The sequence below is a fragment of the Equus caballus genome, chromosome 23 (assembly GCF_041296265.1).
Source record: "Equus caballus isolate H_3958 breed thoroughbred chromosome 23, TB-T2T, whole genome shotgun sequence".
NCBI classification, from domain to species: Eukaryota; Metazoa; Chordata; class Mammalia; order Perissodactyla; family Equidae; genus Equus; species Equus caballus.
Genome location: NC_091706.1, coordinates 14,083,687 through 14,109,435, shown reverse-complemented (window position 1 = coordinate 14,109,435; position 25,749 = coordinate 14,083,687). Strand labels below are relative to the sequence as shown.

The following is a 25,749-nucleotide window of genomic DNA, read 5'->3' as shown; positions in this document are numbered from 1 at the left end:
CCCTTTTCTTCTTTCCATGAATATAGCCTGTACATCTGTCCTTTATGAGGGACTGTGAATGACTCAAAGATGAGAGAAACAGCGGCTTTGCCCTCGAGAGGCTTTATAATTCACTAGGAAAAACCGATACACAAAAAACTCACCTAAGGCAGAAACCAGTGAATGGTGAAACACGAACGAACTTTCAGAGTTCAGAAGAAAGAGGCCATTTCCCATTTGTGGAAGCAGAGAGGGTTGAGGTACGATTTGAAGTCAGTTTTGAAGGACAGGTAGAGGAAAAGGCGTTGCAGGCAGGGAGAGAGACAACAGCTTCTGGGGTAGAAAACTGAGTCTGCGTGTTTGAGCAGCATCAGGCAGAGTCAGATCTCAGTGACGGGGGCTAATGAATTAGTTTGTCATCAGCATGATTAAGGTTCAGTGGGTAGTGCCCCAGGACCAGCAGAATGGAGGCAGCTTCTCCAGTGGGCGGGGTAGGGCAAGAACCATCCCAGTCAGCTCTCTCTCCCTCTCAGCTGCCTCCCCAGCCCCAGCTCCAGCCCCAGCCCCACGCTAACCAAGGCCGTTCTGCCCTGAGTAACAGAGGGGAGAGTGAATTTTTTTGGAGTGCTAGAATGCATCAGGCGGATGCGTTTTGACCATGATTTGGAGGAGTGATCTTTGGCTGTCCATTTCTCATTAGGAACGAGTTTAATGTTGCCTGCTTTGCAGAGAGAGGATCTGCAAAAGGGATTGATTAGTAAGGCAGGAGACAACCAGACTGCACGGGGACTTGAATGGGATGATGGAGAGCTCCCTCAAGATTCAGCAGCCACAGGCTGTGGAAAGAGGCCAGTACATGAGTGGCAATTAGATACCTGGGCAGGTGGGCCAGCAGCCTTGCTAGAAAGAAAACTCCCTGGATGAAAGGCCAAGCCTTTCCCCTCTGCCCAGGTCCTAGGGAGTCTTATGGAGTGAGAGGAACAGCTAGACTTTTGTGCCTTGGTTTTTGACTTTGAGCTTTCCTGACCAGAAGCTATTCGTTTACATGGATACTTTTAAAAAGAATCATTAAATATCTGGATGGCCAATGGGGTCTCCCCAGAGCACACGCAATGGGCTGAGGAACATCTACAGGTGCCCTCAAAGAAATAAGTAGGAAGCCACATGGAACAAGCACAAATTCATGTAATGCAGATGATATGCCCGAATCCTGCTAAGTGATGTCCCGGGAGAATGCTGAGGAAACTGACCGGGACGGAGGCTTGCATCCTTCAGGAGCTCAGATTGGACATGAATTTTTAAAGTGAGCTCAGAGGAAGGCATATGAGAATGACTTTCTCAGGTGGATAAAGAGCGCTTGAGAACTTTTTTCTTTGAAAAGTATAGAAATTCTTAACTGGCCTAGATGAACACAGACACGTCCAGAGTGTGACACTGTGGAGAGAAATCCAATATTTGCTTGGTGGACTAAGGCTAAACCTGCTGTTCTGCCTTTTGAACCAGAAGGAAAAGGAAGCACTAGCTTTGAAAAGTTTATTTGGCTCAGTCCGCTTGATGGAGACAGTTGGCAGTGGCCTGTGCATACATGGGTGTTAATAAAGAGATAAAGCTGGGTACTTTCTGGAAGCATAGCTTTGTAAGCTTGGGTTGGAAGCCTTTAGGTACACCTAGTCCAGTTATGCCAAGACCTGGTTATCAGAATCATTCAGGAAGTTGTTTAAAACTACAGATCCCCGACTCAGGCCGCACCCACTGAATGAGGGTCTCCATAAGCAGCACTAGGACCTACTGATAGAATCCATAATTATGTCATATTTTGGAATATATTCTATCAAAAGAAGTTCTCTTCTTTGCTGAGTACAATCTGAACTCTTTGAGTCCTTCAATTTTATATTCTTCCTGAGCCTCCAAATATTTGGCTTTGTGGTTTAGTTTATTTGTTCAACCAATATGCCAAGCGTTGTGCCGGGCAGTGGGCATACAGAGCTGAAAGGGCACAGCCCCTGCCCATGAGTCCACCATCTGTGGGGGCATCTGTAAACCAACCATTGTTCAAGCATGCACAAGGGGCCTCTGCCCTGAGTCCAGACTTGGGAGGACCTGTAGAATTGACTTCTGTATTTGCTCCACACATCCAGGATACTAAGTCCATTAGAAGACAGCATACTCAGAGGCTGGAGACTCGGCTGTGCCCTACTCGGTCACAAGTCAGCCAGCTCATTGTGCAAGGGAGCCAGTGTGATTGTCCTCAAGGTGCAAAGTCTGGTGAGCCGTGTTTGGACATACGGGCATTACTTATTTTATAGGTCCATACGTACTGAACCCACAGATTGACTTAAGTAAGGACGTGTCAGCTCTCATAAAGAGTGTACCATTTAACAGGATTTCATTGTAATGGTGCTTTATCTATTTCACAGAGAGGTCTTTAGAAAGAAGGAGCAATGTAAACTCAAAGAGCTAGGACAAAGATATCAGCTTCAGATTGTAAACCTTTATGTCAATAGAAGAACATCTGATTCAACTTTTTAAGAACTGCCCCATTCTCTCTTTTATTAGGCTGAAGACATATTCTGGTAGGTTCTTAATTGAAGGCAGATTCTTCTATATTTGCATTATGCTCTTCCCACACACATACGCAGGCCCCCTTGGCTCTTTGACATTGCACAGCATCGTTGCACACACTGATGTTCAGATCAGCATCCCAGGCCTCTGGGCAGCTCCTCTGACGGTGGCCGTCCACAATGCTCATGACTTGTGCCAGTGTCATTGCCAGAGCACCTGCTGATGAGGAAAGCTCTCAGGAACACTTGGCTACTTTTAGAATATAAGACTTTTTCCTTCTCTCTTGTGGAGAGCCATTATGTTGTACAAAATAGATGTATATTTAATATCTGCTTTGTATATATTTCTTGAGTGGGGCCTCTATGGCTTCGTGGTTAAATATTAGTCTTTTCTGGTATTGCATGACTTTTGGTCTGCTTTAGAATCCTAGGCTAGGGGCGAGTCTTGAAGGAGCGCTCCTCTTTTTACAGTGGGGGAGCTGTGCCCCAGGAGTTAGCTGTGCCCTTAGTTAGTGGCAGACCCAGGGCTTGGATCTAGGCCCCTCCATCCTCAGTCCATCCGACTTAGGCATTCTGTGGTTTTAGCAGGGTTGTTTTTAATCAAAGTCAGCTTGTTCCCATTGTTGCCTAAGTTTTTACAAAGCCTATGCTTAGCTGATAAGTGAATGCAGGAGAGATCCCTGAGCAGTGGTCATTTTTAATTTAATTAATGACTGCTCCTTTTCCTGGAACTGTTCTTTCCTATTCTTTAGTGAGCAAGAATGTGCACAGTGAGTGTGGTGGTGTGGACCTCACGTTCCTGGGCCTTTCATAAATATGAGTCAGGGGTATATATATCCCTCCTCCATTTAGTTGTTTCTAAGGGGTAGCCCTGTGTAGCTTACTGAATATTTTGCCTGGGAAGTACTGGGCTTGATTGCATCGAAGAGTTGGTATCTTTTTTGGTGTGAATGAATGTGAGTGTGTGTAGAGATTAGTTTAGTTCTTTGCCTTTGGAAAGATACAGCTATGAGATGGAAACTAAATTAGATGATAAATACCAGGTCACCAAAACAGCAAATGAGAAAAAGCCATTGGTCGAACAAAAACGTGTCTTTATATACCTTCTACAGCATTTAAGGGATATCCCCTGTATCGTCTTACTTGCTTTCAAAAGCAAACTCCAATGAGGATCCCTGGCTTTGCCCTCATTTTGTCCCCTATGCTGACCCAGAGCGGGAGAGTGACAGGGGCACAGCCTGGTGGTGGCCAGCCAGCAAGTGTATCACAGGTCACTGACGGTCAGTGATTGTCAAACTGCCCAGATCCAAACATGTGCTTAACCAGGACAGCATTCACATCACACACGTCTCTCTGTGTGGCAGTTGTCCATGATTTATTGATGCTCGGTAATGAATGTGTTCAGCTCCTTCAGCAGAAGACCCTGTCCTTCCAGGTCAGTCCTCTAGCTTGGCCTTCACAAGCTCAGGGTTTTCTGCTTCTGATCCTGTCTCGTTATAAGCACCACCATTGCACTCTAAGTGGGGTCCAGACAATTTGATGCATAAAATGCAAGGCTGCATTATTTTGAGGTTAATGAGCAAGAGTGGAGGATGGTGGAGGAGGAGAGTCAGTGTGTTATATCCAAATTGCTGTATTCACAGAGTGCGCTGCAGTGAAGTTTTGTTCTGCAAGCTTAATCCTATAGTGGATGAAGGAGGCGATTGAGACATTAGGTGCAACTTTGGAGGCAGCCTTACATCATTAAGCTGTGTGGCCGTGGGCGAGCCACTTGCCTTCTCTGAGTCCTCACTGCTTCTTTGGGGAATGAGGGGAGATGGCCTGGGTGAAGGCCAGAGCCACTTTGCACCTCGTGTCACTACATGCTGTGCCTGGTACCTCGCTGAGGCCTGAGCTCATCTCTGAGAAGAGGAAAGTTACTTTTCCTCTAAGTCTCTGCCTTTTCTCCCTGAGAGTCTGCTGAACTGCCTTCAGACTGAAAACTTCCCCTTAGTTTGGAGTGGTATTGAGAGAGTTTTCATAAGTTTCACTTCATCCTGAGTGGTGTTTTACAAACATATACTCCCAAGAAACTCTGTGCATTTCTCTTCTCTCCCACTTGAAAATTGCCATTTGAAAGATTATTGAGAGAAATCTTAAGTAATAATCAATCTACAAGAGCATTTATGCTGGTTGATCATTGAAGAATAGGCATTTGCTTCTAATTCAAATCAGTTATTCACAGATATTAACCAGTTTTACCAGCAGGAGATGAAAAAAATTTTGCTAGAGTTGTCACTGTCTCGATATTCCTGCAGATCAATAAAAACTACAGGTGAGTTTTACCTTGGACAGTGGCAGCTGTTATTTCTAGCATATATTTTGAGACATAAAAATAAGTACTTGTTTATGTCTGTTGCCTAAATGACTTTGGGGAAAAACGTCGAGTGAGTTCCAGGTTGCCTTTTGAAGGAGGGGAAAACATGGCCAAATGCTCCAGAAGGAGCACCTTATTTTTTATGCTGCTTTTATATTTAAATCATTAGAGTATTTGCTCCTTTAAAAATAAAAACAAACAGATCCAGTAATGAAATGTTTATGAGAAATTGCCACAGTGATGGCTGCTTAGGTTGTAGCAGAACGTTGCACTGTTCCTTATATTGAGAAAGTAGAATGTATTTGGGATTGAGGTATAACAAGAAATGATCAAACCCAGATGCTTTCCTAAAATTATATTTTCAGTGCATTTATATGTCTGTTACAAAGTGTGCTACATGCTAAAAATATTTTCCTTTGTAGGCCAAGGGAAATTTCAAAGCACATCGAGGGCTATATAGATCAGATGGTTTTTCTTAAGAGTGTTAAGGGCATACTGGTTGTTATGAGCCCCGACTTTACAATATGACATTATTTATGCCAGAAAGCTTCACAACTCAATTCTTAATTTCAGCAACTTTATTGGCATGAAAATGCACGGAAGGGAGGCCAGAGTCAAGACATCAGAAGTGGGGACTGAGGCCCTAGGGCAACAAGTGATGTTGAGATTGGACTGGAGAGAAGGCCTGCTCCCCTGTGGCCTGTTCCATGGGGAGAAGTCGCCTCCCCGTCCAGCGGCTCCTCTGGCCTTTTCTCCAGGTACTCCATCTTCTTTCTCTTGGTGTTCTCTTCCTTCCTCCTCAGTTGTGCGTGCCGTCTCTTTTCATGTCCCATGCGGCCAAGCGAGGATGCGTCCTCTTTAAGACTCTTCTTAGTTGCAGTTATTACAGAGTTGGCTACTCCGGAGTTCTCACTGGCTCTCTCTTCCTCAAATTGTACTTCTTCATCACTGTCCTTGGTTTTGTAATTGAGGGATGTCTGCCTGGGTTTTGCATAAATGCTTCTATTGAATGAAGCTGTAAATGGGTAAATCCAAGAATATATATGTTGTGTAACTCTCTTAGAATTATATTTTTCATTTAATCCTTCTCTTTCCCCACCCCCAAGTATATGGGGGTATACTATTTTCCATATTAGAACATCCAGAATGAAAGAAAAGGCTATCATTTTTCTGAGTAAGGTCAATGCTAAGTGCTTTATACTTAATAGCTATTTATTTCTTCTGGTCACAGCTCTATAAGATAGACATTATTGTTATACCCATTTTATAGATGAGGAAACTGAAAAGCAAGTCTGTCTAATTGAAAAGTCCAAGTTCTTCAGATTACATTGGCTTTAAATGCATGTAGCTACTATTAGGATTTTAGCAGGGGTTTTTTGCATCTAACACCTGGTCCTGCTGGTACCTTCAAAGAACAATGTAGAAATATCAAGTTTCATTTTGTGATCTTTTTGTAACAATGGAGGGCTTATTGTTTTGAGTGAGATGGGACTAGACACGGAATGATCTCCTTTATAAGAAAGCATGTAAGAGAGAGAACTTGCTTCCTTGTGTCCACCAGTCCTTCAGAAAGGGACAGCTCCTTGTTTGCAGCGGCTGAGACGTGTTGTGTCTCTGCAGGCTCCATCCAATGGCATCGATTCTGTGTGGTGGTCACGTCAGGCTTTTATTATGATGTCACAACTCAGTTATTTTGAGACCTTTGAAAGTTTAGTTAAGTTCAAAATACCAGACAGGCTTTTGTTGCTGAGGGGAAAGAGGAAGAGAATTAAAATTTATTGGTCTACTTTGTGCCTCTTGCTTTGTGTGCTATGTCATTTCATCTTCACCACAGCTCTCACAGATCTGTGAGGCAGATAGCATTATCTCCATTTCATGTGCTCCGAGACTTTGGGTGACATACCCAAGGTCACATAGCTTCTAGGCAAGGAGAGAAGGTGCCTGAGTCTAGTTTCTCAATGTGTATTTCCCGTTACACGTGACTTTGTACAGAGATAGTTAAGCCATATTCATAGGACAGCTCTTAAAAACAGCAGCAGCACATTTGGTTGTACATTGGCATGATTGCCATTGCCCTTGAACCTTAGAGAGCAGGGCAGTGACATAAGAGATGCTCAAATAGAAGGCAAAGCTAAAACAGACCATAGTATTTGCACTATAAATTGAAATTCATAATTATTAAGTAATCAAATGACCGGAAGAGTGTTAGGGCTCAGAGAGTATAACATGCCTAATATTAATATGAATGTAAAGTAACTGGGTGGATTCTTAAATTCTGCATGTTAGGAGGTGTTTATGATGGTCTAATAAAGCTCTAACGTTCTTTGTGGTTCTTTTCCATCTCTTATGCTACTGAGCACAAAAGCTATGTTGTGTGCAGAATGACTGGCTTTATCCCTAATAGAAAGAAGTTATGTTTGGTATCTAAAGAACAATGAAGTTTGCTGCTTGGCTGACCAATGCTGGATCAAGTTCACATTCCCCGGCTCCTGCTCTCCCACCTCCACACACAGGGGTGGAAGCAGAGGGAAGGGAAGGAGGACAGATCCTTTTTCCACAGAGAGAGAGAGAGATGTGAGCTAGGGCTTTCCTAATATGGACACAGCCGGGCCTGTGTAGCATTAACATTGATTTAATCCACGGCTGGAGGAAACATCCTACAAAGAGTAAAGAGATTAGCAGCCAATTAATTCTGGCCCTTCCCATTGTTTTCCTGGAACTCTTCTTGTATGGATCTAAATGTTTGGTGAGCAAACATTCTGGAAAATAGCTCTTTCTCATATATTATTTTATTTGGGATGGCAACTCCCCGCCCCCCCCCCACCCCGATTATGATAAACTTTCCTTACTGTGTGTGTGTGTGTGTGTGTGTGTGTGTGTGTGTGTGTGATCTTACTTCTTAACAGAGGTAGGATGATTCAGGCCCGTTCCTCTTGTTTGCAAATTGTGACTTCATTGGGTTCCTTTGTGAGGCCAGATGATAGGCAGCCTAGTCTGAGTGCCAAGATTTTTAAAAATAGACATGATGGAAAAAGAAAAACAGACATGCCAGGGGCCACAGACTCCCAATGCCTAGCCTCCTTTAAAGGCACCGTGGAGCAGGGACATTCCATGTCACCCACTCCATCTTAGGGAATAACCAAAGGGACCTAGACATGAGCGTTTGCTTTTCAAACTAGTGAAATGTTAACATATATGTTTTGTGTTTTTAATTAGTAACTAATATTTTTTTAAGGCATTTTGCCACAGTGATTTTCCTATAGCATCAATGTAGTGTCTGTCTTTTCTAAATAAAGAAGCCCATTTGGTTAGAGCATTGTGCCCAAGACTCAAGGAAGTCAACCCATTGCTTCCTGTGTGGAACAGTAGCTTTTGCATGTGGCAGAGGGTCTTTTCTGTTGGTACACACTGTCCCCTAATCCAAGTCAGCCATCTTCCAGAAGCAAAATGACTGTTTCCAGGGAATGGGTGGCAGCCATTGACATAATTAGAACATTGTCAACAGGGGATGAATGGGGAATACCACCTCATGTATATAGCCTTCCAGCTCAGCACTACAATCTGGTGACCTGAAGACAAGGATCTATGGTCTGTTCACTCAGGATTCAGAATTGCATTAACCGTGAACCTGGAAAAAACTCTAAAAAAGTCAAATATCCATCCATTCTTGCCTCCCTTCTGGGTTAGTGTTGAGATCTTTCACTTCTTTTTAGTTCTTTTGTGTGTATGCTTAATTGCTCTTGCCCAGAAGTTAATCCCTAAGTGTAAGCTATAGGAAATGCTATCTTGGGTCAGCCCGACAGCCCATCTGCCCAGCACTGTGTCTGCCATCTGCCCAAAGGGACTTATCGTAATAGAACATAATGGGTGGTAGTCCTCTGTGGCATTGACCTTAAAATTTAGATGTCTCCCAAACATCTGGAATTTCTTCATAGTAACCAGTTAGAGATGGGTCATCATTAAAATGATCTAAACCAGTCTGCACATTGGAATCACTAGGGGGTCGGGAGGGGACCTTAAAAATGACTGACTCCTGGGTCCCAAGCTCAGCACTGTGAATGTAAGTGGCCTGAGTGCCACCTGGGCATTAGGATTGGTGCACCTCCTAGGTGATTTTCATAGCAGGCAGGGTGGGAAGCACTGATCTAAAGCCACCCTGTAGTTTTATATTTCACCTGTGAAACTCTGAGGTTCCGGTGTGCATGCATGTGAAGCTCCTGTGGAGAAGTGCAGTCGTACCGGTGCTGAGGGCATATACTAGTATCTCTTTCCTCAAATGGCTCTGTCCATAGACTTTTACGGGGTGGGATTATATTTTACAGGCTGTGTTTTGCTCTGAGGTTGAGCTGATCCACATTATAAGCAAATATTTGAAGTGAGGCGGTGTGCTGGATGTTCCCTAAGCTCTAGTGCTGGAGTAGGAAGAGCACTGCATTTCCAGCTGGGGCTCGAAGCTCCACAGTACGGAGCACCGAAGGTACTGAAATTCCCTGAGATCAGTGTCTTCGTCCTGAAGATGAGACTGTGAGGAGCAAGACGCACTTTGTAAACTGCTGAGTCCTGTACAAACTGGCCACTCTGGTTTTTCCTCCCAGTGCTGAGGTTCCCTGGCACACGCAGCCCTTCAGGACTCGTCTGTCTTCAGGTCACTTCCCTCCAGCTTCTAGTGACGTTGTGTTCCAGTAGTCTAGAATTTTATAAATAACAGCTGCCTCCTACTGTAAGCACACCACAGGTGTCATTTGATCTTCACAACTCTGTGAGAAAGAGCTTAGAGAGAGCTTACAGCTAATGTGGCAGAGCCTGGATTCAAACCCAGCCAGGCTGTCGCACGCTGCTTACACCATGCCGCTTTCCTGCCTAGTCCACCATGTCCTGAGGACCCCCCGGGATGATGTCTGTTCATCGTTGTGTTCACCAAGTCTGGGGCTCTGTTTTGTAGGAGGCACTCAACATGTTTGTTAAGTGAATAACCTAGCCATATGTCCAATTCACATTCTTCTTCCTGCAATCGAAGCCCATTTCCTCTGGTTTTGATATCAAAAGAGATAAAATACTTGGTTGGTTAACATTTTTATATCAGTCCTGTGTGATGTTCGTATAGTGTTATATTTATTTTTGGTTTCATCTTTTAACAGTTCTTCTCCTTGATTTTTATAATTAGGTATAAGCATACTTGCTTACCTTCTACTCTGCACTTCTAAGTATTGTTATCGGGCAGAAATACTCAAACCATAAAACTTTTCCAGACCCCCTCCTCCCCCCAAAAAAGAAAAAGAAAATTACAGAAAAAAGAAATAAACCCATAATATTTTATTTATTCATATTCCTCCTGTCCAAAACAGAGTTAAGGCAGCTTCCAAAGCAAAATATGGCATGATAAAAATAAATTAAGAAAAATGAAGCAACGTGAAAATAATGGTAGGAAAAGAAGATGAGGCCAGGAATTAAATTAGCATACAATATGCATCCCCTGAAGTTCCTCTACTTGGCTTAGAGGAGGGTCACAGAGCTTTCTAGAAGAGGGAAAAGGGATCAATTTGCAGTGTTCATGAGATGAAACAAGCCAGTTGCCTAAGTCCGACTCTTCTTGATGTTGATACCCAGGAGAAGTTTTCCTGCGGGTCCTCACAGAAAATTACTATTTAATGTAATAAACAACGCTCTAAAACCGTCCTTACAGTAAACATTGTGATGGATTTTATGGGGCTGTTTCTTATAATGCACCTCAATAAAGGTTGATGGCTTCTTACCAGAACATAATGCACTAACAGGAATTTCACAGAGCACCAGTAAGACGCAGCCCAGTGCCAGCTGTACGGTGGTCTGCCGTAATCCAAGAGGATCTTAGAGGATCTAGGATAGGAGTTTGGGCATCAGAAAAACCTGTGAACCTTCTGATGACTGGTGTGTGATTTGATCTTCACAACTCTGAAAAGGGGCGGCGCTTTTTCTAGGGAGCCAATAGCTGATAGCTAAAGCTTCATCAGGTTCTCTGAGGGGGTCAAGACGGAAGAACTGAGCATGTTCCCTCAGGCAAGCTCTAAAAGCTTTTGAGCAAAAGTGGTTCAGGGCTATGGTTACTAAGAGGAAGAGGTTTGGTTAGCTAGTTCACTGCAGAGCAAATGCGGGATGGATTTCCTTTTTTGACAATTATGCTTTATAAAGACTTCCACTATGAGGTCCATTTGGCAGGGCCAAGATCCTCTTCAGAAGGAAATTAGGCATTCATTCTAACACAGAGACAAAATGGGCAATAATACAAATTACAATTTTTCTAAAATCAAATAAAGGAATGTTATATTTTAAAACAATGGAGCAAAATTTAAAGGCATAATATTTTGATAACTTTGCCTCTAATCTTTACTTGTTATTTGCAACTTAAACTAACCTTGATTTTATTTTCAGTCCTGTGTAGACTCGCACTTTTTAATTGACCCCGAATATATGTTGGCTATAGAGCCTTTCTGAAACCAGCAAAAGCTCTGGACCTCTCCAGCTTGTTTGGTGTTAAAAGGTCTTTTGACTTCTTATACCAGATAGTTTTCCCTCTGCTGTGCCCAGAAGAGTGTAGTTTACCATCTGAGGCTGTTGGGCTAATTAAAGGGCTCCCCTTGTTTGCCCTTTCCGCCTTCTGGGTGACTGCTCCTCGTTCCTCTGGATTGTGCCTCATTGCAGGGACACACACATGTTAACAGTGTGAAGTTGGTATGACTGTCACTCTCCAGGGAAAGGAGTCCTTTCCTCTCAACTAAAAAGAAGGAGAAAGTAGACAAAGGTTTTCCCTCCAAAAGTAATCTTCAGCCACTAGGTTAAGTAATGCTTTTATTTTAAAACAATGGCATTTTCCTCAGCCTCTGAAATTGTCTTCAGCTATTATAAACTGCTTGGACAAGAGAGTTTCTTACAACAACTTCCTTTTCAAACTTGCATCTCTACTAGACGAAGCGTTTTTAAAGATATAATTCACACAGAAAATATGTTTTTAAAAGATAGCTTTGAAGTGCTTTCACCACATTCTCAAAGATGAGTATTAGACTATCTACCTCCAACCACAGAAGCCCAGTTTTAACAAGGAGTCTCCCTCCATCGTCCCTTCCCGTCCCTTCACGGGGTCAGCCCCTGAAGAAAGGGGATTTAGGGACACAAAAGCAGAAATGTGTTGAGGCTATCTTGAACACAGTCAAAAAGAATATTTTCCCAGTGTCGTGCAATATGTCAACATTTCATTCTAGATTCAATTCAGCTCCTAGCACCATTTTGGAATATAATTTTAGTGATTAATATATGAAGGAATTAGGAACCTTTGTTTCTCATTTCTATTTTTTTTTTTTTTAAAGGTCATTTTAGAAGTACTCTGGCAATGTAACTGATGTCCCATGGTCTCTCTTTTAAAAAAATGCACAATTCTTTGCTCTTTACAAATTAAGGTATTTTAGTAGAGAAACAAACAGAAGTTAATTAGAAAGATCTTCATCTTAAGACTCCCGTCCTTCAAATTTCATCTGCCATTCATCCGGTCATTGGTTCCTTTTCCTTCCATTCACTTACTTTACAGATTGACTGAGCATCTACTGTGTACCAGGCAGTGTTTTTAGTGACTGGGCAAAAGTCAAGAACAAAATAGGTGGCATATTTTTCTTCCTGGGCCTTAGAGTCCAGTTGGTGAAATAGACAATCAATAAATTAATAAAAAATAGCTATAACAGAACTGTACAACACAAAGAATGAACTCTAATATAAAATATGGACTTTAGTTAATAATAATGTATCAAATATTGGTTCATCACTTGTAACAAATGCCCCAACTAATGCAAGATGTTAATAATAAAGGAAATTGTGTGTTATGTTGGGCAACTCTGTGTTTTCTGCACAAATTTTTCCAATTGCTCTAAAAAATAAAGTATAATTAAAAGTAGAAATTTTAAAATAGCTACAAAATATAAGCACTTTAAAGAAAATAAATAGGATGCTATTAGAAAGAATAGTGGGGTGACACAATTTGGATGTGGGAGTGAGAAAAGACCTTTCTGGAGAAGTGTTATTTAAGCCGAAAACTAGAGAATAAGCAGGAGCCAGCCAGGCAAAGAAGAGAAGGAAATGCATTCTCAATAAAGTGAAGTGATATTATTTGAACTACCTTCTTAAATATCATTCTGGTTCTCTGTCGAGGATTGATTCTGGGAGTGGGGGTGGGAGGGCAAGAGCACAAAGTAGGAGACAGAGTCAAGAGGCACTTAGAATGGACCACAGCTTTTGCTACCCAAAGTCCTAGAGGAGGAGAGTGACAGTAGGATGTCTCTTTTGCTCAGCTTCTGCCAAAACTGTTAGGTTCTCCATGAACTGGGTGCTGGGAAGAAAGGAGAGCGTCAGTGGCAGCAAGATGAGGTTCCCAGGTCTCAGTTCCTAAGATCTTTACACTGACTCTATGGCATTTAGAGAGTGAGGACCGATGGCGTGTGCGTGTGCGTGTGCGTGTGTGTGTGTGTGTATTTGAGACTTCAACCGGATGAGAATTATAAGGGGGGGAAAAACCTTCAAGTAGTAACTACCCAGCTGTAACAACAGATTTTCATAGAAGTCTGTATGTATAAGATTTAATTTGCAGTAGTTACCTTTATTCCTGCTACTGGATTGTTGGAATTTATTTTTATTTTTTTGTTCTAAGACTACACGTTTTAAAATTGTTGATGAATCAACAAAGAGGACACTTAAGAAAAGTCCATTTAGGAAGCACTGTTTTAGTACATTGAACTGTTCCTATCAGAGTTCTTAGGGATAGTGAATTCCCAAGGTAAAAAACTAGAGTGGGTAAGGGAAATGTCAGCCAGTGATAGATTTCTATTGATTCTGAAACTATTAGTAGCATGGAAGCTTAGATAGTTCAAAGTTTTATTTCCATTTAAAATTAAGCAGCTCTGCATAATCCACTGCATCATTTGTAATTTTTACCTGCCTATGTGTACGTGCACCCAAGATTTGCAGGGCCATTAACTATTTTTATGCATTTCTTTTACAGCAGAAAAATTGTATATGATGGTTGTACATTATTCGACAACACTGAAAAATATTTAGCAAATGAGTATGCATTTCATAGCACTTAGCTAGCAATGATACAAAATGGTAAATATGTCTAACTCTCTAGAGTTAGTTTTTGTTTTGTATTCCTGGAAACACAAACACTAAGTCAAGAATCCCCCATTTGAGCAGACTTGTTTATTTTAGGAAATAGAAGCGCATCATCAATGTAATTTTAAGTAGTCTAGTTATGAATATGGGATGAAGGGATAAAATAAAGTTTTCCACTCTGATGTCTCCATTAAGAAGCTCTTCTTTGTGTAAAATACTCCACGGCAGAGTTGCTTCTATTTAAAGTAGTGAGTTTGATCTTGGCTTTGATCTAACGCTTTTGATCTTGAAAGAAGGATGGAGGAGCAATAAAGAGACAGCAAGACAGATTTTCTTTAAAGAAATGTGATAAAGTTAAAGGGATGGTCAAGATCAGCAAACAGGAGTGCGACCCGACTCTTCTCCCCAAGCGCTCACCCCTGGTCTGCTTCAACCAACTTCTCATGCGGATGGGAAAAACGCCTTTTGGGGATCAGAAAAACTTGGGGATATCGCACACTTTTGTAAGCTAGGTGGAAACTTTCTCCCTAATTATGAGGACAGATTGTCCCCTTATGGAATTCTACTCAGTCGCGTTGGGGGTCCACGGGCCGGGCGAATGCAGCGCCGGCTGCGCTGAGCCAGAGTCCGTTGGCTCCGGCGACGCGCGGGCGGAGCACGGGGCTCGCCTTTTACTCCCGGAGAAGCTCCCGGCTTCTCCCCCAAGAGGTCACCTGCCACCGCCGCGGAGTCCGGAGAGGGTCGTTGAAAAATGTCTATTTAATGGCATCTACTCCATTCCCGGAGAAAAGTCCATTAGGAAAGTTCCTTGCCCTACGCGACGGCCATCTGGACACCTAGGTTTCTGACCCGAGGAGTGAGTTCAGGCTGGCTGCGGGGGTGGGGGCGCTTCTCGAGCTAAGCCTTTTCCACTGCGGCCGGGCAGCACTTCTGCTCCCGCGGGGGCCACGAAACCCGTTCGCGGATACCCAGGGGTCCGCAGGCGGGAGCTGGAAAGGTAAGGTGTGCGCGCCCGGATCGGCCCGGCGTGGGAGGGCGCGGGAGCGCGGACGCGGGCCGGACCCAGGACGAGCACGAGAGATGTTCGCGAAGAGAACAATAAAATAGCGGGCGCGCCGGCTGGGCGGGGGCGACCTGCGGGGAGCGCGGCGCGGCGGCTATACCTTTAAGGCAGGCCCCGCCCCCGCCGGCGCCGCCCGCCGCCCGCCGCCCGCCGCCTGCCGCCGGAGGGGTTGCGGCCCCGAGCGCCCGCGGCTCCCGGAGGGCCGGCCGGGCCGCGGCGCCCGCTGCGCGCTCACCTGCCGCCGGCGAGGTACGGGGCGGCGCGCCGGGGCGGGGGCGGGGAGGGGCTGGCGGCCCCGGGTAAACTTGACTCTGTCCCTTCCCCGCAGCCGCTGCAGAGGGAGCGCGGGGCCGCGGCGGCGTGCGGGCTGGCGCGGCGAGTGAGCGCCGAGGTGAGTGCGGGCGGGCGGGCAGTCCTCGGCGCCCTGGCCGCGGCGCACGGCCCTGCCCCGGGGCGCGCCCGAGGGGGCGGCGGGCGAGGCCACGGGCGAGGCTCGCGCTCCCCGCGCGGCCCAGGCCCCTGCGGGCCCCGGAGGGTGCGGGAGCGCGCGGGGCGAGGCTGTCGGGCGGCCCTCGGGGCCCGTCGTCCTGTTTAAAGTGCTCCGTGGTCTTTCCACTGCAGGTCGCGAAATGGATTCGAGTGAACCGGAGACCCCGAAAACGAAAACGAAGGGAGACCGAAGAAGTGTTTGAGAAGGTAGGGCTCCCCGCGAGAGCGCGCCGGGTGGAGTTCTCGCTCAGTCTCCCCGTCTGCCCCCCGGACTGGGTCACACAATAGAGCAGCATTTTTTAAAAAGTTTTATTTAAATGTACAGTAAGCCGTAAATTTACGTTAAGAGTTCTATGGAAACGTTGGTTGGTATTCCTAGTGATTGTCAACATCCTCTGTTCTCGTGAAGTGAGAACGACCTGGGATGGAGATTTGTTTCCTGCTCCTTAGAGCAGCAGGACGTAAGTGGGCTCCATTCTTATATTAGACCAGTCGTATTTACTATGGCGGTCTTAGGGTCTCTGAAAACAGGGTGGGGGTGTTCTGAATAAATCGCCCACAGTGTCAGACGTCTCTGGTTGTGATAGATAGAGCGGCACGCTCACTCATTCAGATTTTAGAGACATCTCAAAAATGGAGGGAGAAGATGGAAGAAGTGGATGACTTTTGAAACACTAGGAGGAATTTTGTTTACTGTAAAGCAAATGAGAAATTGTTTTCCTGAATTTAGAATTCCAACAGGTTACTTTGCAGAAGTTTGGACTACCTATTTTCCTGAAGTCGTATTAAGTTAAAAGTTGATTTGTCATTGTAATAAATATTATGAAATAAGGTAAGTAATCTGTTTTCTAAGTGACTTTTATTGAAAATTCTTAAAAGTGAATAATATTTCTACAAAAATGTTACAGCAGGTATGATTTTTGTTGCTTTTGGTTAATTATTTTCCCGTTTTTTGATTCTTGATAGCACCAAGGGATTAAAATAGCGGCCTGTTGTTTTTCTGTTGCTAGAATGTATGATGAATCACTCCTGATTCTGAAGCCAAATTCTTGCTGATAGCATTGCTGCCAACTTCTGTGATGTGTTGCCTTAGTATGGGCATTGCAGTGTCCGAGAGCGTGCACAAAGCACATCATTATGAAGGTGACACCAACATTTCAGAGTGCGTTTGAGGGCACCAAGGGTAGCTTCTAAGAGAATTGTAAAAAGAACTGGCCTAGGAGTATAGGCATTTGCAGCTAGACCTTCAGTGTGTGAAAAGTGGCACTACAGCCCTTCCCTTTTTAAAGAGTCATAGTTGTTACTTTAGTTCAACGGTAATAGGAAAAGGTGTCACAATGAACAGACTTCAGTTTTCTGACCATACTTCACCGTGTTATGGTAGGTTGTATTTGTTTACCTTTCATACTTTAGGTCTTTTTTAAATGTGAGGCGATGAATGAGATCATAAAATGTCCAAAGATGGAAGAATAATTACGGCTCGCTTAGTGTTTAAAAAAAAATATTTTGTAGCTATTTTTTTTTTAAAACCAAAGATAAGATTATCCAAACGCACGGCATATCATCTATAGAAGGGGAAGCCCTTATCTTTGCAGAGTGTTAGGTACCATCACTGTCCAAATGTGGACTAAAAGTAACGGTATCTGTGACACTTAGGATCTGACCACTGCCTTCTGAGAATGAGAAGGGAGGGGACTGAGGATTTTACCTCCCCCACAGTGGGAGCTCTTCGCAGAGCCTCTCCCTGATGGAGGCCGTGGTGTTGGAGCTTACAGGGAGGATGCATGGCTGACTTTTCTTAGAAAATGTGGGCAGCAGTTTTAAAGAGGATATGAAAATGAAGTAGGTTGGGACCAACATGCCAAACTTCCTTTCAAGGAATGAAGCTTAAAGCTGACTAGCTTTGAGGATGGAGGAGGGGACGGCAAGAAGATGGGACGTTTCTGAGTTGTATCAGAGAATATTAACTATCAGCGTCTCCAGTCTTTCCTCCCGGCTCTGCACAGCAGCCGAGCCCTTTGCCCACTGCTTTGCCTGTCATGCCTAGGAGAGGGTTTGGAGCTCGCTGAGGCAAAGCATGCGATATTTTGAAGCGCGAGGTGAAAGGGAGTGCAATCAGCCACCAAGGAAGAGCATGAGAGCAAATTCCGAAAGACCCAGAGCCAGCTCTCCTGCGCTGGTGGCCAAGGTGCAGCCCCCGATTGCCCCCAAGTGTCTATTCTGAAATACAGATCGACTTCTGTGTGGTAATGAGTATTCAAACTGAGGTCATGTGTTAACCTTTTGCTGAGATTTGAACCTGTTACTAGTAGGAATGTAGGTGGTTAACTTTCTGTTGAGTTTAATAGCCTTTTTAAAATGTCTGCCATGCTGCAAGTAGAAGCATCTTAGTCTTTTTCTTCTCTCATGCAGCCGCTGTATTTTTCTAGAACATTAAAATAACACTATGGTATTTCCTGCTTTAGTTCATTTTATATTACTGTAGAAAAAGAAAACGAGTTTCTATCTGCATCTTCAGGACTGGTGCAGGATTCAGCCTGGATGAGTGAACTGTTCTGTATTGAACTATGCTAGGGCGGATGTAGTCTACATGGAAGTCGAAATCTAATGATGTACACCTGAAATTTATATAATGTTATGAACTAGTGTTACCTCACTAAAAAATTAAAATTGAAAAAATTAAAAGCCCCCAAATTATGCTAGGGTCTTAAAATTTTTCTTCCAATTTTTACTGACTTGTGGAAAGCAGAGTCTTTTGATCTGCCTGAGGAAGAAAAACAAAGAGCAGTGATACAAGCCCAGAGTGTGGAAACAGGCATTGGGCGAGAAGTTACACAGAAAGAATGTAATCTTACAGGAGCTGTTTGTTTTCCCCCTTAAAGAAAATCTCAGAGGTGCTAAGTAGTAGGCACAGCCTGATGTAACTTGAAATACTAGTTGAGTTTTTTGGTGAACTCAGAAGGAGAAGCAAAACAAACTTACCCCGTGCTCAGCTCTGGGTTAAAATAACGAATAAGGAAATAAAGTGCACTGAGTGAGTGAGAGGCACCACCGGAGAAGTGATGGAAGATGTTCCCCCGGCCTTTCTTGGCCGGCTCTTCTGCGTTGTGTCATTCCCACCCACCCACTGGATAGCTCTGCTGTCTACTGTTTTCCTTTCTTATCTTCCTGAAGATACATCATTCTCTCTTGTGCATCATCTTCTATCTTCTCTGACATTTATTTCCATTTTGTTTTATCTTCATACTTTAGCCCTCTTTCCACTGATATAACTGAATTCCATTATACAGTTTTTGTTTTCTTCATTTTAAATTACAAAACTCACTTCTCTTTTGCTTCTGGTCCTTAGATGGGTTTTCTTTGCATTATGGTATTTTTTCCTTTTTCATTATTTTGAGTTCCTTTTATTTGGTTTGAATAATTTGTGCAACAGAAAGGCCAGGAGAACATAAACAACTACACAAAGAACAATCAGGAAGAATGGATCAGTCTGCTCTGCAAGGGGCAGCTTAAACAATGGTGATTGCAGCATTGAATTGTATAATGTATATTTTTAAAAATAGCGTTAATAGATTTTACTAAACAGCTGTTGGTTTTGGAGGAAGAACACACATTTTTTTTCTGCTTTTATCATTAACTGAATCAAAGAAAAATACAAATTATCTGTCGCATTCAAGGATTGAGGAGTAATACGTTTTTATGAATATATACACGTAGAATAATATGAAGTTTTTAATAATTTTATCAGTATTTTAAGGACTAGGATATACTGTAAAATAATATTTTGTGAAATCGTTTATTTGAGGAAAACATATGAATCGCCTATGATTCCTTTAGAGGAAGAAAATTCCAATTTCCAGATTTAAAAGAAGTACCCTTCCCACTTCATGTGTAACTGATAATATTCACAGAAAAAATTTTAGAATACTCATTTCTGGCCATCAGTAAGTATGTATGGTGATGTCAGAAATGTTCATTGGCATACTTTCAAAGCATTGAAAATGCAGCAAGACTAAGATTGGCTACTGTTACCAACGAGCAGTCCTTTATGTGTGTTCGCTTCCAGGCGAGTGGTCTTGGTAAGGCTGAAATTGTCTGGCCTCTGTTACCGTTAGTCATAAGGAACACTAGCAAATGATTTCCAACAAAAGCACCCTTTAGGGTTACCTTAATTCTTCTTCACTGCCAGAACCTGAAAACAATACTCTTGAGCATAAAATTGTTTAAAATTTGGTAAAATTTTCCTTGAAATATCAAGTGAAACATAAAAATCTAGAGAGAGAGTTGTGAAAATGTGGACTTTATAGTATTTATTGGCCATTATAGTGGGAGCCAAATGATAAATTCTATTTTCTGAGTCTTTGAGAAAAATGCTGGAGTTATTTTCTTTGTGATAATGTCCTTCCTAAATTCTGGAGCATTTTCCCTCTACTTTTATTTCATTTGTTCTTTCCACACACTTGATTCTGAACTGCAGTCACTGGTAATGTTGGTATGAATAATAATTCACAGATTTTTTAAGTTGTATGTAAAACCCAACTGAGTTTATGCATTTTGCTACATTTATTGCTCCCTTTAAAGTTTTATATGCTCTAAGAGAATTCTTTTACAATTCTAATGTTGGAATATTCAACATGGTAAAGGTAGGTATACATTTTAAACTAAGAAAATGCTGCTGTTTGTCTTTTGTGACAAAGGTCTGTTTTATATTTGGAAAACAGTATTTAAGACTAATAAAAATTATCTGACTCTTTCTGGGACCAGTAACTGCAGACAGCAACTATGTTAGGCATGACCATGGAGCCATCAGGATACAAAGCTTGGTAAGATGTCACAAGATGAATTTAAGGAGTACTGAGCCAAGAGTCCCTTCAGCTTGTGGGAAGTACGTATGTCGCATTTAGCAAAATGGTAGGAACGAGCAGCCAGTGTTACGCAGCGGAGGCAGCATTCGTGTTGCGTGGCTTCCCAGGCGCTGGTGCTCTTGCCCAGTGAGAATTGATAACTCGTTTACGTTTATATAAGTATAATCTCTTACAATAGCTTCGTTGACACTTGATCTCCATAGGAAAGCTTCATGGATTCTAATGAGTCGCAGCTCTTGAGGCACCAGCCCCCCTCCCTAGCTGTGAGTGGCTTTGTGTCCTGTGTTGTACTGGTTATGCCTTTGGATGACAACTTACTTGAAGGATGGGGGGAGGCAGAGTAATTTATTAAAAGTAATTACAAAGAAACCAAACAAAAGGAGTAATTACAGTGCTGTTAATATACAATTTGTTATTTTATTGCTGAAGTATTTAGAACTCGGTCTTACTTGTGCGTCTCCCTTTTTTTGTTGTAAATCTCTAACAAATACGTAATTTATTGAATTCTCTGTGCCCAGGTCTTAAGTTAGATCTGGTTTCTCAAGATCTTGGCCTTTTATTGCTTTTCCTCTCTTTTTTTTAAGCTGAACCGTGGAAGAATTGCTGATAAAATGTATTTTTGGTAGCCTCAGGAAGGAAGTCTGATCTGTATAATTTTATACCATTAAATTTTCATCTCTTCTGTAGATTTATTTTTTTAAGAATCTGCAGTTTAAGAAAAAAATCTTCTGAGAATTCTGAGTGTACTAAAATTCCTTCCCCTTTTCGACTAGCATAACAGGGAAAATTATAGTCATCCACTCACCATCATGCACTCATTCACATTATTTTAAAAAGAATCTTTGAATGGAACTATTAATATAATAATAGCTGATACTTGTCATGTGTTCTAAGTGCCTTACCTGTATCATGGCATGTCAGTGTACCATTAAAGTGGTGTCACAAACCGGCAGTATGATGTGAGGATGTTGTAGGCTGCATCAGACGCTTTGTGAAAGTAGATGAGGGATAAACAAATCAAATAATTGCTTGGGAAAAGAATGCTTTGGGCAAAATTGAGAAGTTCTATTTAATACAGGCTGTTGACAGTCCTAGACCACCAGCGTAAAGCACACATGTCTAAATTGGGAAAATCTCAACCAGCGTGTATTTTGAAAACACTTGGAAGTGTGCAGATAATTATGCTATTGTTGATTTTAGCAGATTTGATGCCAGCAGCCGTCGACTCTTCTGTGCCATGAAAGATGAAAGCCATTTTAATATAAAACATGAAGACTTTGGCTGGAAAGGGGAGGTGGGCAGATAAAAATTTCGTGGCTTTCTAGTTGCTTTTATAGGAAGCATTAGTTACAGTCCTGTGACACATGCTTTACTTGACAGTCACTCTTGTCCTAGGCATTTTAACGAGCTGCTGTTTTGTGCCTGGTATGATATGGCACCAATAAGATGCATTATTTTAGTAGCACCTACTGGTGTCGATATAGTTTAGGGCCTGTCATTGTTTCCGTTAATCTTCGGCCGACAGTAGCCTGTATCTTTAAGTCTAACCAACAGGTGTTTCATTCATATTTCTGGGTCTCTGCACACAGCAAAAATGACATTCAAGCCTTGTATCTCCAATACTTAGAAAAGGACTGGATCACGTGCAGCCTCCATAAATATTTGTTGAATGAAGTAGATGAATGAATCCCCAAAATGGCAGTTATCTGATAAAGTCATACCTAGCTATTGCATTTTTAAAACATTTTGATGTCCAGGTTTTTATTTAATTATTTTATTCTTTAATGAGAGAGGTTTTCATTAAAGGACATTTGGTAGAACTTTTCTAGCGTTTGTCATGGGGCATCTTTTTCATCCCTTCTATAAAGAGAGTGCAGAATCAGGAAGGTTTGACACTGCTCCCAACTCTGCCACCTAATTATGTGCTCCTTGAGTTTGTCACTTGACTTTTGCTTTCATCTGAAAATCCTTTTATTTAATAGGCCAGTTAAGCCAATTTACATTCAATATAAAATGAATATGTTTGGCTTTGATTCTTGCGTAGAGTTTTATGATTTTTTTGGTCCATTTTTTGATATTTAACAAGGCTTTTATTTTTGTTCTAATGGGTACTTTGATATAATACATTTTTGCCTCTCTTGTCTACTTTTTTGCTCTTATGTATTGATTGCCTGCTATGAGCAGTGATGAAATTAGATATTAACTTTTTCTTGCCCCTCCCCTCTTTTCTTCTCTTATGTGACTTGAAATACTGTCTTTTTACTTCCAGATAATACCTTTAACGTAGTCAGTAAGTCGGCTGTATTTTTCATGTATTCTTTCCATTCTGTCCCCACCTTTGATAGCTGTACTGTATTTATGATGTCGGAATATATAGAGATTACATACTACCCTGTATCCTTGATAAAATCACTTAGTTTTAGTTCTGCAAGTAAATCCTATATTTAATGCTCATCATCCGCTCTTATATTGATTTCGGTCATTTTGGTTTTTTGAAGCCAGTTCTGCAGTAGATTTCTCAGGAAGAGCTTGGGGCAACCATGTTTCCTGAGTTCTTGCATGTTTAAAGTTTGTGCTCTTTATACGTGAAAGTCACTTCAACTAGACATAAAATCCTTGGGTCATGTTTTCTTAAGTATTTTAAATATGTTACTCCATTGTCTTGTGTAAGACATTTCAGAGTGACCTGTCTTTTCACCTGGATGCTCAGATTTTTTTCTTTAAATTCTCAAAATTTTATTCTAACGTTCCTTTGTGAGTCAGTTTTCCCAGTTGTCGCTTGGCTTTTTAGCTTTATTTTCCTCATTTGTAAAATGAGAATAATGATAACTTTTCTTGCCTGCTCAGTGAGTGGATTTGGAGACCAAACAAGATAGTGTATATAAAGTGCCTTAAATTTATTTTACTTTCTTGTGACCTTTTAAAGTCCCGTGTTGTAAGAAACTTGAAAATTTAGAGTGCTTCATTTTATGGACAGTCGGACTTGAGTTGACTCTATTTTTGTGAGAAATCTGAAGTGGATACTCTGAAGCCTTTTGTCTACATCCTGACAAATAGTCTCCCCCTGGTTCCATGTGCTCAGCAGTTTTCTGCGCCCGCACGTGGAGGACAACTGGTCTAAAAGCAGCAGTGCTTTCTGAAAGTATCTCATTTAGAAAACTGTAGCTCCGCTCTGTTCTCCTCGCAGTCTTGCCCGTCATATGTTAGTTTCCCACACAGATCTCTCGGTTTACGTGATCTTAGTTTATATGTGCATAGAACGATACAGAGACAAAAATTAAAGGACTGTTTTTCAGATAATGAGGAGAGCTGAAAACCCAAGTCAGTGTAATCAGCCAACATGTTTTCTTGGATTTGTTGTACATAAGGCCCTGTGCAAGAAGCTGCTGGAAAATACCAAAGAAACAGGAGATGTCATTTCTGGCCATTGGAGATAAAACATTCAACATATCAAAGATCATTTACAAAGCAGCATGTGATAAATAAATCCAAACCAGGGTAGCGCACACTAGGGACATGAGTATAGGATGCGTTTTACCTGAGGCTACTCTGGACTAGAGTTTCCATGCCTGGGCCTTGTTTTGATAAAGCAACCCTTTACACATGCGGGCTGGAAGTTATGGTGGGAAATTGGGTAATTGAATTAACTGAATCCATTTTAATGCTTTTACCTGATTTGTAAGCACAGATAGGAGTTTGATTGACATACATATAAATAGTGTTAGTGTCTTTATTTGAATATGCGATTTTTAAAAATAAATTCGTCTAATGTTTTGCAAGTAAGGCTGGAACCCATCATAGAAATTCTGCTGACACTTATGAATCAGGGTGATTTGGAAACTCGAGTCTAGAAATGTAATACTGCCTATAATTCTGTTCATAACACATTCCTTATTAAATTCTATGTTTATTTAAACAGTTTATTTACTAACTTCATTGCATATCCACAAGATAAAAAACCCTGAGTAAGGAGTAGAGAGTACAGAGGTGAATGGAAAACAGTCCTCAAAGAATTTACAGTTGAGATGTAAAAAACTGTGAAGAGTAGAAAACAGCGTTGACTCAAACCTGTATCGGAGGTTCGATAGGTATGTACACAGAGCACTGTGAATCTTGGGTAAGGAGAGGAAGTTGTATCGTTCTGGGCTGTTTGCCTTGTCCACACTGAGAGCAGGGTACAAATATTTGTTCCAGTTCGTTCAATTTTTGTTATTTTGTAGAATTGAGGATACTATAATTTCTTAGAATTCCGATTGTCTTCATGAGAACCTATGGAAACTGTGAAATTAGTGCTTCTCTTTGGCTCACTAATGTAAAATCAAGGTGCCGAAGCAAGTGTTGGCCACCTCTGAGCTGGGGGACATAAAGTTTTTAATCTATTTCACTCTGTTATTTTTCCTTTTATTTGCATTGTTAAGTTTTGGGGGGTTTTTCCTTCCCTCTAAAATGTTTGGTCGTGGGGCAAAATGGGAAATGAGAATGTTTAAGAATTAGGAGGGTGACTTCAAGTTCCAGAACTTTGCAGAATTCCCATCTCATGATTTTTAGACGTTGTTTTGTCATTCAAAAAGCATCCCACACGTTTTCAGCACCACAGATAAAGCATGACCTCTTTTTCTTAAAATTACTTTTAAAAAATAGTTATATACTCCTTCTATGCTTCTGATGATGAGAATAATGGACTCATCAAGTGGGCCACAAAAATGGTGTTAAGTGTATGTCCAAGTCACTTAACAATTTTGTATCTATAAATCAAGAAATGTTGGTTTTTCAGAGTATTAAGTTCTAAATTGTACATCTTTGAAGATTCAGATTTTATATATATGAAAGCAGGAAAGCAAATTGATTTGCAATAATTAATACTAGAGAAATCATATAAAATGGGAAAAATGGTCTCAGAATATATTTTTTTACTTTTCTGGCATTTTCATAGAAAAGGCAACAGTAGTCATTTTTTTGTGGCCTCATTTATAACTGAAAGCTGTAAAGCTCATGCTTTTAGTTTTCTGTGTCCAAGAAAAGAAATTCATGATATCCATGAAGGGAATGAGATGTTAAAGGGGAACAGCAGAAACAATCTAGAAGAGAAACAGAACATACCTCTGGATTGTGTTCGTATACAATTTGGTGTCTGATTTTTTTCTCCTGTCTCCTCTCACACAAATTTTAGTTGTCAGTGTTGAAGATACACCTGTAACATTTATTCCTGACAATGGCGGTAAAGGATGCTGAGTGCTCCTGTAGACTACAGAAGATGGCGGTTCTGATTCTCTCTCTGAACTCCTTGATTGAGTTATATGTTGTGTA

At 41.8% G+C, this 25,749-nt stretch overlaps 1 protein-coding gene across 30 annotated transcripts in view; it reads left to right on the top strand.

Annotated features, from left to right (window-relative positions):
- The window catches only part of AOPEP (aminopeptidase O (putative)), a 377,169-nt gene that overhangs the window by 241,756 nt on the left and 109,664 nt on the right, over positions 1-25,749 (top strand). For 28 of the 30 annotated variants that reach the window (XR_011431756.1, XR_011431755.1, XR_011431757.1 and 25 more), the window contains 2 exons: positions 15,417-15,479; positions 15,710-15,784. Coding sequence is in view for 24 of the 30 variants with exons in the window: in XM_070249063.1 (XP_070105164.1) it covers positions 15,417-15,479; positions 15,710-15,784 (138 nt within the window). In the remaining 6 variants the exon portion in view is untranslated. Of the gene's footprint in view, positions 1-5,469; positions 7,220-9,218; positions 10,653-15,416; positions 15,480-15,709; positions 15,785-25,749 lie in introns of those variants that run through there. The other 2 variants (XM_070249071.1, XM_023627663.2) reach the window with 2 other exon arrangements.